Source organism: Ranitomeya imitator, chromosome 5, assembly GCF_032444005.1.
Source record: "Ranitomeya imitator isolate aRanImi1 chromosome 5, aRanImi1.pri, whole genome shotgun sequence".
In the NCBI taxonomy this organism is placed as follows: Eukaryota; Metazoa; Chordata; class Amphibia; order Anura; family Dendrobatidae; genus Ranitomeya; species Ranitomeya imitator.
Window position 1 is genome coordinate 712,536,583 of NC_091286.1, and position 15,443 is coordinate 712,552,025.

The following is a 15,443-nucleotide window of genomic DNA, read 5'->3' on the forward strand; positions in this document are numbered from 1 at the left end:
AGAACCACTAGGTATAATATTTGAAAAATTCTGGAGAACAGATTGAAAAAGGACAAATGTTGGTCCAATCTTCAAGAAAAGAAAGAAGATGGAGCCAGGAAATTACAGGCCAGTGAGCCTAAAGGTACCGTCACACATAACGATATCGTCAACAATATCGTTGCAACGTCACGCTTATGGTGACGTAGCAACGATCCCGCTAACTATCTCGTTATGTGTGACAGCGACCAACGATCAGGCCCCTGCTGGGAGATCGTTGGTCGTTGGGGAATGATCAGGACCATTTTTTGGTCGCTGATCACCCGCTGTCATCGCAGGATCGGCGTGTGTGACGCCGATCCAGCGATGTGTTCACTTGTAACCAGGGTAAATATTGGGTTACTAAGCGCAGGGCCGCGCTTAGTAACCCGATATTTACCCTGGTTACCATTGTAAAAGTAAAAAAAACAAACCACTACATACTCACATTCTGATGTCTGTCACGTCCCCCGGCGTCCACTGTGTCATCGCCGGCCGTAAAGCAGAGCACAGCGCTGACACAGTCAGTGCAGGGAAACTCTCGGCAGCAGTGCGTGCATTAGCAGCGCTCCTGCCGAAAGCAGTTTTAACCCTGTGGATGCCAGCGGGGACGTGACAGACATCAGAATGTGAGTATGTAGTGGTTTTTTTTTTTTTTTTTACTTTTACAATGGTAACCAGGGTAAATATTGGGTTACTAAGCGCGGCCCTGCACTTAGTAACCCGATGTTTACCCTGGTTACCCGGGTGCTGCAGGGGGACTTCGGCATCGTTTCAACTATGCCGAAGTCGTTCCCCTGATCGTTGGTCGCTGGAGAGAGCTGTCTGTGTGACAGCTCCCCAGCGAACACACAACGACTTACCAACGATCACGGCCAGGTCGTATCGCTGGTCGTGATCGTTGGTAAGTCGTTTAGTGTAATGGTACCTTTACTTCTATACCAAGAAAGATCTGTGAACAAATAATTAAACAGCATGTATGTGAGTACTTGGATAAGAATAAAGTAATTAACCAGAGTCAGCATGGGTTTGTAGCAAACAAGTCATGCCAGATGTAACAGGGTGTCACCTCTTGTGAATTCTGCTCTTGGGCTGCCTCCAGTGGTTGTTGATGGTAATGCAGTTATTCTTGGGCAGCAGTCTTGGACAGGTGTTTCTGCTAATTGCAATTCTGACTGGGGTATTTAGCTGTGCAGAACTCATTAGTCCTTGCCAGTAGTCAATGTTCCTTTGGAAGTGTTGGTCCTCTGCTTGGCCTCTCCTGCTTGCTGCCAATTCAGCTAAGATAAGTGTTTGCTTCATTTTTTTAGACACACTGCTGTGTGTTTATTTTCTGTAACATAGTAACATAGTTAGTAAGGCCGAAAAAAGACATTTGTCCATCCAGTTCAGCCTATATTCCATCATAATAAATCCCCAGATCTACGTCCTTCTACAGAACCTAATAATTGTATGATACAATATTGTTCTGCTCCAGGAAGACATCCAGGCCTCTCTTGAACCCCTCGACTGAGTTCGCTATCACCACCTCCTCAGGCAAGCAATTCCAGATTCTCACTGCCCTAACAGTAAAGAATCCTCTTCTATGTTGGTGGAAAAACCTTCTCTCCTCCAGACGCAAAGAATGCCCCCTTGTGCCTGTCACCTTCCTTGGTATAAACAGATCCTCAGCGAGATATTTGTATTGTCCCCTTATATACTTATACATGGTTATTAGATCGCCCCTCAGTCGTCTTTTTTCTAGACTAAATAATCCTAATTTCGCTAATCTATCTAGGTATTATAGTTCTCCCATCCCCTTTATTAATTTTGTTGCCCTCCTTTGTACTCTCTCTAGTTCCATTATATCCTTCCTGAGCACCGGTGCCCAAAACTGGACACAGTACTCCATGTGCGGTCTAACTAGGCATTTGTACAGAGGCAGTATAATGCTCTCATCATGTGTATCCAGACCTCTTTTAATGCACCCTATGATCCTGTTTGCCCTGGCAGCTGCTGCCTGGCACTGGCTGCTCCAGGTAAGTTTATCATTAACTAGGATCCCCAAGTCCTTCTCCCTGTCAGATTTACCCAGTGGTTTCCCATTCAGTGTGTAATGGTGATATTGATTCCTTCTTCCCATGTGTATAACCTTACATTTATCATTGTTAAACCTCATCTGCCACCTTTCAGCCCAAGTTTCCAACTTATCCAGATCCATCTGTAGCAGAATACTATCTTCTCTTGTATTAACTGCTTTACATAGTTTTGTATCATCTGCAAATATCGATATTTTACTGTGTAAACCTTCTACCAGATCATTAATGAATATGTTGAAGAGAACAGGTCCCAATACTGACCCCTGCGGTACCCCACTGGTCACAGCGACCCAATTAGAGACTATACCATTTATAACCACCCTCTGCTTTCTATCACTAAGCCAGTTACTAACCCATTTACACACATTTTCCCCCAGACCAAGCATTCTCATTTTGTGTACCAACCTCTTGTGCGGCACGGTATCAAACGCTTTGGAAAAATCGAGATATACCACGTCCAATGACTCACCGTGGTCCAGCCTATAGCTTACCTCTTCATAAAAACTGATTAGATTGGTTTGACAGGAGCGATTTCTCATAAACCCATGCTGATATGGAGTTAAACAGTTATTCTCATTGAGATAATCCAGAATAACATCCCTCAGAAACCCTTCAAATATTTTACCAACAATAGAGGTTAGACTGGCCTATAATTTCCAGGTTCACTTTTAGAGCCCTTTTTGAATATTGGCACCACATTTGCTATGCGCCAGTCCTGCGGAACAGACCCTGTCGCTATAGAGTCCCTAAAAATAAGAAATAATGGTTTATCTATTACATTACTTAGTTCTCTTAGTACTCGTGGGTGTATGCCATCCGGACCTGGAGATTTATCTATTTTAATAGATTTATCTATTTATCTGTGCTTATCTTGTTTCTATTTTGTTCCTGCTAGACTGTGCCTGATGTTTTTTACTCAGTCTAGTTGGGCTCGCTGGAGTCGCAGATATACTCTCCACATCTTTAGTTAGGTGGTGGAGTATTTGTATTTTTCTGCTGTGGATATTTTGTAGTGTTTTATGCTGACCGCATAGTATCCTGTACTATCCTTTCCTATATAGGTAGAAGTGGCCTCCTTTGCTTATCCCTGTTTTCTGTCTGCGTGTGTCTTTTCCTCTCCTACTCACAGTCATTATTTGTGGGGGGCTACCTATCCTTTGGGAATCTACTCTGAGGCAAGAGAGTTTTCCTATTTCCATCTTTAGGGATATTTAGTCCTTAGGCTGTGTCGAGGTGTCTAGGTCTGGTTAGGCACACCCCACGGCTACTTCTAGGTGCGGTGATAGGATCAGGGTTTGCGTTCAGTAAAGTTACCACTGCTCCAGCGAAGGTCTTTTCATGCTGCTCCAAGGCCACCTGATCATAACAGTCACCCCAGCCTGTACACATGGACCATACTTTAATCAGGCTTACATTAGCATTCCTTGCCCTGTATCTGGTGGGGGCATGCTTGTCTTTGTTCCCCTCTGCAGGGGGCATCTCCAATACACAAACCTGTAGAGAGACTGCAAACAGGGTTTCTGGAACTTTCTTAATCTTTGAAGCTATGTTTAAGGGGGTGGGTGTTGGGATCAGCCCCTTTGTTGGGCAGAGATACTAAGAGTGGTAGGACAACAAGCCACATCTGTTAGTCGATGCTGTGTGCTTTGAAGGACAAGGATCTGCTGCAGCTGGATCCTGGTATCATGTATGGAGATTGGAGATCATTTTGCCACATGGAATTGTGAGGTCTCAGTTCGCTGTTCCAATAAATCTTGTTGGATTGTTTATCAGCCTGGTGTCTTTCTGCTCTGTCGTATACCCCATCACACCAGACTAATCTAATTTCCTTCTATGATGGAATCACTGACTGGGAGGATCAGGGAAATGCGGTAGATATAGTATATCTCCACTTCAACAAAGCATTTTGTAAAGAATCTCATACCATCCTTATTGAAAAAATGACCATGTATGGGATTGACTAAGCAACAGTTAGGTGTAACATAGTAACATAGTTAGTAAGGCCGAAAAAAGACATTTGTCCATCCAGTTCAGCCTATATTCCATCATAATAAATCCCCAGATCTACGTCCTTCTACAGAACCTAATAATTGTATGATACAATATTGTTCTGCTCCAGGAATACATCCAGGCCTCTCTTGAACCCCTCGACTGAGTTCGCCATCACCACCTCCTCAGGCAAGCAATTCCAGATTCTCACTGCCCTAACAGTAAAGAATCCTCTTCTATGTTGGTGGAAAAACCTTCTCTCCTCCAGACGCAAAGAATGCCCCCTTGTGCCCGTCACCTTCCTTGGTATAAACAGATCCTCGGCGAGATATTTGTATTGTCCCCTTATATACTTATACATGGTTATTAGATCGCCCCTCAGTCGTCTTTTTTCTAGACTAAATAATCCTAATTTCGCTAATCTATCTGGGTATTGTAGTTCTCCCATCCCCTTTATTAATTTTGTTGCCCTCCTTTGTACTCTCTCTAGTTCCATTATATCCTTCCTGAGCACCGGTGCCCAAAACTGGACACAGTACTCCATGTGCGGTCTAACTAGGGATTTGTACAGAGGCAGTATAATGCTCTCATCATGTGTATCCAGACCTCTTTTAATGCACCCCATGATCCTGTTTGCCTTGGCAGCTGCTGCCTGGCACTGGCTGCTCCAGGTAAGTTTATCATTAACTAGGATCCCCAAGTCCTTCTCCCTGTCAGATTTACCTAGTGGTTTCCCATTCAGTGTGTAATGGTGATATTGATTCCTTCTTCCCATGTGTATAACCTTACATTTATCATTGTTAAACCTCATCTGCCACCTTTCAGCCCAAGTTTCCAACTTATCCAGATCCATCTGTAGCAGAATACTATCTTCTCTTGTATTAACTGCTTTACATAGTTTTGTATCATCTGCAAATATCGATATTTTACTGTGTAAACCTTCTACCAGATCATTAATGAATATGTTGAAGAGAACAGGTCCCAATACTGACCCCTGCGGTACCCCACTGGTCACAGCGACCTAGTTAGAGACTATACCATTTATAACCACCCTCTGCTTTCTATCACTAAGCCAGTTACTAACCCATTTACACACATTTTCCCCCAGACCAAGCATTCTCATTTTGTGTACCAATTTCTTGTGCGGCACGGTATCAAACGCTCAGTGATTCTTTCAGTGATCATACTGAAAGAATGGTATTAAATGCTTGCACATCCAAATGGAAAAGTGTTTCAAGTGGGGTATCACAAGGCTCTGTCCTGGCTCCAGTGTTGTTCAACATTTATAAATGATCTAGATAAGGGAACTGAAGATAAACTAATCAATTTTGCAGACGATGCAAAACTAGGAGGGATAGCTAACACTAGAGAAGACAGCGAAAGAATTCAGAAGGATCTAGATAAGCCTGAACAGTGGGCAGCGACTAATAGAATGCTATTTAACAGGGATAAATACAAGATTCTACATCTGGGCAAGAAAAATGAAAATTACATGTATAGAATGGGAGGAATAGAACTAAGCAACAGCACATATGAAAAAGACTTGGGTATACATGAGTCAAAAGAGTAATGCAGCAGCAAAAAAGGCAAACACAGTTCTAGGTTGTAGTAAGAGAAGCATAGAGTCCAGATCACGTGAAGTAATTATCTCCCTCTACCCCTCCTCGGTCAGGCCTCATCTGGAATATTGTGTTCAGTTCTGGGAACAACATTTTAGAAAAGACATTGTAAACCTGAGCAAGTTCAGAGAAGAACTACGAGAATGGTGAGCGGACTGCAAAGTATGTCCTACGAGGAACGGTTAAAGGATCTGGGAAGTTTCAATGTAAAACACTTTATAACCTGCAATATCGCTTGCGTGATCTATATGAATGTACGACGTCGGATCCAATATGTAGGCTACACAATGGAACCCTTGTAGAAACTCATCAGAAGGCACGTGTCAGATGCCATAAATCCGACAGCCATTAGCATGTCTGCGGTTTCCTGGCATGTACTGCACACATAAAGGGAATAGATCTGCTTTAACATTTTCAGGCATAGAAAGAGTCTATAAAGCGACCGGGTAACTTGGAAAGCACAATCCTGAGCAGTGGCTCATTCTGGATCTTCAGGTTGTTGCATACCAAACGCCACTGGGGCTAAATGTGAGACAGGACATTGTCCTACAATACATGGGATTGATTGTGAATCACTTCTCATAAATTGTAACAGTTTTACATGTATGTGTTTCAGCAGGTGAACTTATTCTGTGCATGTTTTCGATTGGCTGATGAATCACATGTGACTTAAAGCCAATAGTATGTAATAACGGTCTGCCTGCAGCGATCTTGACCGGCAGTATGGCTCTCTAGCGGAAACGCGCAGGTTTATTGTGTGACATGAGGCTGCAGTAAACTTCTAAAGCATCAATAAATGTGAAGTCTTAATACTTACCCTGCTTCATCGCTGAACCATTCTTCGTTCCTATGTGGCTTCTACAGCTGCGACCTGGGCGTCTCCCTGCGATGTCTCCATTGTGGCCCTTCCAGCAGCAGACCAGGTTAGCTGACTTTCTCCTCCCCCCTTCTTAAATAAAAAGTTATAGCTCTCAGAATAAAGTGAGACAGAAATAATTATTTTTTTCTATAAAATCTTTTATTGTGTAAAAGCACCAAAACATAAAAAAGCTATAAATGTGGTATCGTTGTAACTGTACTGACCCGAAGAATAAAGTTGCCTTGTTAATTTTACCAAACAAGGAACTTCATAAAAAAGACCATTCCTGAATCGATCTTTTTTGTTCATTCTGCCTCCCAAAAATCGGAATACAAAGCGATCAAAAATGTCATGTGACCGAGAATGGTACAGATAAAAACATCAACTCATCCTGCAAAAAACAAGCCATCACATGACTCTGTGGGCCATAATATAGGAAAATTATAGCTCTCAAAATATGGTGATGCAAAATGGTTTTGCAAAAAAATAAAAAAACAATAAAATACTTTTCGTTTGACAGCAGCCAAACATAAAAACCCAGCATAACTTTGGTATTGCTGTAATCGCACCGACTCACCTAATCACTCATACCGCACGAGGAACGTTGTAAAAAATAAAACAAGTTCTTCACCTGCTGTTCATTTGTTCATTCTGCCTCCCAAAGATCACAGTAAGGCTCGGTGCACATTTATCCTGCGCTGAGCGCTTACACCGGGGTTTCCGTGTAATTCTCTGAAATATGTGATTCAGACAGGACCTCTGGCGGAAGATTCCCTTAAATAGAGGAAGATGGGGGCACTGTGGACGCAGTCTGACCTGTGATCTGGCGGTGTCCGTCTTTTTAGAATTGCATAAAAGTGCCATCGGCCACAGTTTTGTGCACTTCTGAAAAGAAGGAAACCACGGAACAGAATCCAGAGTAACTCTACTGCCTCACTATAGTGAATGGATCCATCAGGTGTTTCATCTGAGTCACGTCACTCGGAGATTTAGATGAAAAACCCGATGTCAATACTCAGCGTAGAGCGCTGTATAAATGTGATCCCAAATGTTATGTAAAATGTTCCCAATAAAAGCTTCAACTCAATCCACAAAAAAAAACAAATCCCCACTCAGGTCCATCATCTGTTAACGGAAATATAGAAGGCTGTCACTTTACTAGTTACACAAAGGCTTTAGAAATAGCTCCTCGCTCCACGAAAAGAAAGTTAGCGAATTCTGCACTTCCAAATCTAAAAGCCGCCCTGCATTCTGAGCCCCAGTGTGCCTAAACTTAGTATCCACATGTTTGGGATTTCTGTAGCTATGAGAGCCCAACTAATTTACGGGTGTATGTCTCCAGAAGAACGAGCTTGGCATAATGTACTGGTCACTATAATGGCAGATTTGCAGTTTTCGTTCAGTAGCATCCACTGCTGCTTGTTTCTGGAAAACACCCATAAAGTCAAATCTTCACTACACCTGTAGATAAATTCCTAAAGGTGTATAATTTCCAATATGGGGTCTCTTGAGGGGATTCTGCTCTTCTAGCATCTAGGGGCTCTGTATATGGAGTGTGCCGACTGTTCTAGGAAAATCTAGAGTCCAAGAGGCAAATAGTGCTTTGTCCCTCCAGAGTCTCGCCGTATGGCTAATCAGTACTGTAAAGCAACATATGGGGTATTTCTACGTTCAGCAGAAATTTTGGGACAAATTTTAGTGCCATTTTTGCCAATTTTCCGTGTGAAAATGTAAAATCCGGGGCTAAAACTTAATTTTGTTGTAAAAACGTAAATATTTTTTCATTACTCAATGGTATAACATTCTGTGACACACCCGTGGTGTCAATATGATTACTGCCCCCTTAGATTAATTCATTGAGAGGTGTAGTTTGTAAAATGGGGTCACTTATGGGGGGTTCTGCTGTTCCAGCACCTCAGGGGCTCGGCCAATGTGACTTGGTACCTTCAATCCAATCCAGCAAAATCTGAACTCCAATGTAGCACTCCTTCCTTTCTTAGCTTTGCACTATGCTTCAAAAGTAGTTTTCGACCACATGAGTATCAGCATACTCAGGAGAAATTGCACCATTTTTGAGGTCCATTTTCTCCTATCCTTGTGAAAATGAAAACATATGGTACTAAAACTAAATTTGGGAAATGTGGGAAATGTTTTTATTTTTCATTTTCACAGTTCAATTTTGTAAAATTTTGTGAAGCACCTGTGGGTTCAAGGTGCTCATCACACATCTAGATAAATTCCTTTAGGGGTCTAGTTTCCAAAATGGTGTCACTTGTGGAGGGTTTCCACTGTTTAGGCACATCAGGGGCTCTTCAGACATGACATGTCATCCCCAGACATTCCATCAAAGTCTATGTTCCTAAATGTCACTCCTTCCTTTCTGAACCATGCTGTGTGCCCAATCAGTAGTTTTCACTCATATGGGGTATCAGCATACTCAAGAAAAACTGTACAACAAATTTTGGGGTCCATTTTCTACCTTGTGAAAATGCAAAATTTGGGGCTAAAATAAAATTGTGAAATTTTTATAAAGCACCTAGGGATTCAAGCTGCTCACCACACATCTAGATAAATTCCTTGAGGGGTCCAGTTTCCAATATGGGGTCACTTGTGGGGAATTTACACTGTTTAGGCACCTCACGGGCTCTCCAAACACGAGAAGGCATCTTCTCTCAATTGCAGTTTTGTGTTCAAAAAGTCAAACGGTGCTCCTTCCCTTTCCAAGTTCTGCCGTGCACCCAAACAGTAATTTTTCCCCACATATGAGCTGTCCTCGTGCACAACAAATTATGTGGACTATTTTCTCCTGATACCCTTGTAAAAATAAAGAAAAGTGGTGCTAAAGTAATATTTTTGTGAAAAAAAAGTAAATGTTAATTTTTTCCTTCCACATTGCTTTTACCCCTGTGAAGCACCTGAAGGGTTAATAAACTTGAATGCAGTTTTAAGGGGTGCAGTTTTTAGAGTGGTGTCACTTTTGGGCATTTACTGTAATGTAGCCCCCCAAAGTTACTTCAAATGAGATCCCTATAAAAAAAATGGTTTTGTAAATTTTGTTGGAGAAATCACTGGTCAACTTTTAACCATTATAACTTCCTAACAAAAATAATTATGTTTCAAAAATTGTCCGGTGTAAAGTGGACATGTGGGAAATGATATTTATTAACTATTTTGTGAGATATGACTCTGATTTAAGGCCATAAAAATTAAAAGTTTGAAAATTGCTATATTTTCACCAAATTTCCAATATTTCATAAATAAACACAAGTCATATCGAACAAATTTTACCACTGTTATTAAGTAGAATATGTCACGCGAAAACAATCTCAGAGTCAGTGGGATCAGTTAAAGCTCCAGAGTTATTACCTCATAAAGTGACAGTGGTCAGAATTGTAAAATTTAGCCTGGTCATGAAGGTGAAAACAGGGTGGGGATGAATAATAATTATCTTTATTTTTATATAGCCCTAACATATTCCGTAGCGCTTTACAGTTTGCACACATTGTGAGCCCCGTCGGGGACAGCGATGATAATCTAAATTCCCCTATCAATATGTCTTTGGAATGTGGGAGGAAACCAAAGAACCCGGAGGAAACCCACGCAAACACAGAGAGAACATACAAACTCCTTGCAGATGTTGTCCTTGGTGGGATTTGAACTCGGGAATCCAGCGCTGCAAGGCTGCAGTGCTAATCACTGAGCCGTCGTGCTGCCCGTTGAAGGAGTTAACTCTGAAATTCTCCACTTCAATTACATCTAAGTTTAATTTTAAATAAAAAAATTTAAATAAAAACTCACGACCTGCAGAGCTGAAATCACGAGGATTCCTCTCTGGCCAATGATTTCTGCAACTAACTGTATGTTTGTCAGGTTCCTGTCAGGTGTCAGGATGCCGCTGTCTATTTCTCCATGGAGGAGTGGGAGTACATGGAAGGACGGAAGGATCAGTACCAGGAGGTCAGGATGAAAAATGACCCAACGAGGAGCGACCAGGACAAAAGCAACATGACTGCAAGAATATTACTCCTCGCCCTGGAGATAATCGACTTGTTAAAGGGAAAGGTGAGAGTCTCCCATGAGATCACTCTGATCTCTACTAATATAACCGGACTGAAAAGATGGATAGAATCTGTGGTGATCGGCGTCTGTCACTGTACACAGGAGCACACGGTGGTGAAGAAGACGTCCGGTGACCGTGTGACCCCCTGTATGACCGGAGGACGGAGCAAGATCCAGAGCCCCATCACAGAACCCCTGCACTCCCCGACACCGGAGAAGAAGGTCCTAGAACTGGCCAACAAGATCACCGAGCTGCTGACCGGAGAGGTGACTGCTAGGAGATTACACTGGGGGATTCTGGGTGATGAGAGGAGAGGAGACTGCTGGGAGATTACACTGGGGGATTCTGGGTGATGACTGGAGAGGAGACTTCTGGGAGATTACACTGGAGGATTCTAGGTGATGAGCAGAGTGGAGACTGCTGGGAGATTATACAGTATACACTGGAGGATTCTGGGTAATGAGAGGAGACTGCTGGGAGATTATACAGTATACACTGGAGGATTCTGGGTGATGAGAATAGGCAGCTGGGAGATTATACAGTATACACTGGAGGTTTCTGGGTGATGAGAGGAGACTGCTGGGAGATTATACAGTATACACTGGAGGATTCTGGGTGATGAGAAGAGGCTGCTGGGAGATTATACAGTATACACTGGAGGATTCTGGGTGATGAGAAGAGGCTGCTGGGAGATTATACAGTATACACTGGAGTCTGGGTGATGAGAGGAGACTGCTGGGAGATTATACAGTGTACACTGGCGGATTCTGGGTGATAAGCGGAGACTGATGGGAGATTGTATAGTATAAACTGAAGGATTCTGGGTGATGTTAGTCTATTTGGTTGCCAGATTGCTCTCAGGTGTCAGGACGTCACTCTCTATTTCTCCATGGAGGAGTGGGATTATGTAGAAGGACACTGGGATCAGTATAAGGACGTTGTGGTGGAGGAGCAGCGGCCCCTTGTATTACCAGGTAAGAGGAGACCTCAGTCATTTCTTTGTGGCCGTTTCTGTGGTCGGCCCTGGCAGATATAATACAGCCGCACTACTGTCTCAGGCCTTGCATACACGTGTCTGTAATTACCACTAGTATAATTCTTATTTGTAAGATGATTTCGCCCGTTTATGAGTGTCCACTGATGATCATGAATGAGAAGCAGGTCTGCTGTGGGACGTGGTCTGGAAGTCCAGGCGTCTCCTTTGTGTACCCCTGATCATTGCTTAGAACTTCTCAGACACAGTTACTGGTGAAGCAGGAATCAAAGGAAGATCCAATATTCTTCACTTTCTGTTACCCAGGTGATTGGGAGATGTGCATTTGATTCCATATCATTACTCCTAGATCCTCCATCCTGGATCAGAGGTGGAACATGAGTGGGCCTTTACATGTAAAGTTTTTATTTTAAAAAAATAATTAAATCTATTTATATTTCCACCAGAAAATGGAACCGATCTTCCTGGAGAAAATGCTGTGTTATCACTAAAATATAATATAAAAGATGAAGATTTTCCGTTTCAGTCCTCAAGAGAAAACCTTAATACCCTTATTATACAACGAGAACATCTTGTTAAATATAAGAAAAGTCACACAAGAGAGAAGCCGTATACATGTTCAGAATGTAAGAAATGCTTTTCAAGCAAATATAATCTTATTTGTCATCAGAGAATACATACAGGAGAGAAGCCATATTCATGTTCAGAATGTGGTAAATGTTATCCTAGTAAATCAAGTCTTTTAAAACATAAGAAAATTCACACAGAAAAGAAGCCGTATTCATGTTCAGAATGTAAGAAATGCTTTTCACACAAATCTAATCTTATTTGTCATCAAAGAATACATACAGGAGAGAAGCCATATTCATGTGCAGAATGTGGTAAATGTTATACTATTAAATCAAGTCTTTTAAAACATAAGAAAATTCACACAGAAAAGAAGCCGTATTCATGTTCAGAATGTAAGAAATGCTTTTCACACAAATCTAATCTTATTTGTCATCAGAGAATACATACAGGAGAGAAGCCATATTCATGTTCAGAATGTGGTAAATATTATACTACTAAATCAAGTCTTTTTACTCATAAGAAAATTCACACAGAAAAGAAGCCGTATTCATGTTCAGAATGTAAGAAATGCTTTTCATTCAAATATATTCTTATTTGTCATCAGAGAATACATACAGGAGAGAAGCCATATTCATGTTCAGAATGTGGTAAATGTTTTACTATTAAATCAAGTCTTTTTCAACATAAGAAAATTCACACAGAAAAGAAGCTGTATTCATGTTCAGAATGTAAGAAATGCTTTTCACAAAAATGTAATCTTATTTGTCATCAGAGAATACATACAGGAGATAAGTCGTTTTCTTGTTCAGTATGTGGTAAAGGTTTTATGCGTAAATTTAGTCTTATTACGCATGAGAGAATTCACACAGGAGAGAAGCCGTATTCATGTTCAGAATGTGGTAAATGTTTTACTAGTCTTGCGAGTCTTTTTGCACATAAGAAAATTCACTCAGAAAAGATGCCATATTCATGTTCAGTATGTCAGAAAAGATTTGCACGTCAATCAAGTTATATTACGCATGTGAAAATACACACAGGAGAGAAGCCTTATTCATGTTCAGAATGTGGTAAATGTTTTAAAAAAAAAGTAAATCTTATTATACACAGGATAATTCACACAGGAGTGATGCCGTATTCACCTTCAAAATGTCAAAAAGGTTTCAGATGTAAAGCAAGTCTTACTGCACATGAGAGAATTCACACAGGAAATGAGTATACATGTTCAGAATGTGGAAAATTCTTTATGAGTAAAACACGTCTTATTACTCATGTGAAAATGTGCATAGAAGAAAAACAGTATTCATGCTCCGAATGTGGAAAATGTTTTAATACTGAAGCCCTGCTAAGTGATCATCAAAGAGATCACACTGGAGAGAATCCAGTTACATGTAGCGAATGTGGGATCTCTTTTATATATGAATCAAGTCTTATCAGACATAAGAAAATTCATGTTCAGAGTGTGGACAATGTTTCTTTAAACGAATCTTTTCAGGTTAAACATCAGAGAAGTTACACAGTAGAGAAGCCGTACTCATGCTCAGAATGTGGAAAATGCTTTATAAGCAAAGAGAAGCTTCATAGTCATCAGAGAAGCCGCACACAAGGGGGAAGCTGCTTAATGTGAAACATTTTTACAAATATTTACAATATTTTTATTCAGTTTTACAATATATATATATATATATATATTTTTTTTTTTTTTTTTTATTTAACAATGTTATTTGTAGACATTAAACCGGTTGTTCACTACTAAGACAACCCCATCTCAATGAATGTTTGCCCAGTTAAATTAAAAACCCTTATACACAGCTCCTATGTTGGCGCCATTCCAGCGTACTTCACACTCGCTTTCATGGGGCTCATTTGTCTTTGTAATAGTGATGATCGAGCACTTAAATGCTAAAATGCTCTGTATTTGAATTGAGCAAGTTGGACTCTCCGGCTGGCTCGACTCATGTATAGAGTATAATGAAAGTCAATGGGAAATTTGAGCATTTTTCCGGAAAACCCTACCAGGACTGCTAGGGGATGCAGGAAAATCTTTGAAACTTAATGGAAACGGTGCTTAAATGGAATGGAAACAGCATGGGGAAGACATCTGGATGCATCTCTGTCTCCCAGGTGGCTGTTGGGAGCAATGTTGTCATAGTATTACATTATTATATTGCTATTATTATTAATAAAACATACAAATGCTGTGGCATTCGGGGTAATGGTATTTGAGTTTGACAGCTTTGATTTGTCAAAAAACAGTTGCCATCAACCTCTAAAGTTAGTAATGGAGAAGCGTCTATCAGATAATAAATTCCAATGAAAAATAAAAACACACGGAAAAAAAAGCTATGAATAAAAACTCCTGCACACTATCCTTCATTAATCAAAGTAATCCAACGAATCCAAAGTAGGTCAGAAGAGGAACTTAAAAGACTAATCAGTCTCTCGTTCACCATCTTATTACCCAAAATGTTGCCACGCAGGTCTGATGTAGTCCACGTTCCCCGATTCTGTCTCCAGTGACTATAAATAGCAGCAAATAGACCGTTATTCCCGGGTGCTGGGTAATGGCGTCAACGCTCTTCACAGCCACCGAGTGTCGTTACTCTCAGATTAAAAAAGTTTGACTTTCATGAAAGGTTTCTCAACTCTGCAGGCAGTAAATATAAAGAGTCAAATTCCACATAAAACAGAAAATCAATGACATCTGGAATATGAATAGCTTTTTTTTTGCAATTTATGCAACCTTAAAAATATGTGGGATGTACTAGCCGAAAAAAAGAATATTGGAACTTCTACAAACATTACCAGTAACAGGACACATTCGGGGGTAACCAGTAGTGATGAGCGAATATACTCGTAACTTGAGATTTCCCGAGCACGCTTGGGTGACCAAATATTTTTTAGTGCTCGGAGATTTAGTTTTTTTCACCTCAGCTGAATGATTTACATCTGTTAACCAGCATGAGTACATGTGGGGGTTGCCTGGTTGCTAGGGAATCCCTACATCTAATCAAGCTGGCTAAGAGATGTAAATTATTCAGCTGAGGTGAGGAAAACTAAATCTCCGAGCACTATAAAATACTCAGAGGACACCCGAGCGTGCTCTAGAAATCTCGAGTAACGAGTATATTCGCTCATCCCTAGTAACCAGACATGGAATTGAGCAAAGAAAGAGAAGACCAGGCTAGAAGGCGCTTCCACTTAGATGCATCAAGGATCCAGAGGGATGGATGGAAAGTTTTTATTTTAAAAACCCAGA

At 41.0% G+C, this 15,443-nt stretch overlaps 1 protein-coding gene across 1 annotated transcript in view; it reads left to right on the forward strand.

Moving 5' to 3' along the window:
- Positions 1-15,110, forward strand: part of LOC138638933 (zinc finger protein 665-like) — a 63,179-nt gene extending 48,069 nt beyond the window's left edge. Inside the window, exons 4-7 of the mRNA XM_069728688.1 lie at positions 10,434-10,625; positions 10,725-10,889; positions 11,474-11,597; positions 12,064-15,110. Coding sequence (XP_069584789.1) covers positions 10,434-10,625; positions 10,725-10,889; positions 11,474-11,597; positions 12,064-13,811 — 2,229 coding nt within the window. The 3' untranslated portion in view covers positions 13,812-15,110. The remainder of the gene's footprint in view (positions 1-10,433; positions 10,626-10,724; positions 10,890-11,473; positions 11,598-12,063) is intronic.
- Positions 15,111-15,443: the final 333 nt, after the last annotated feature.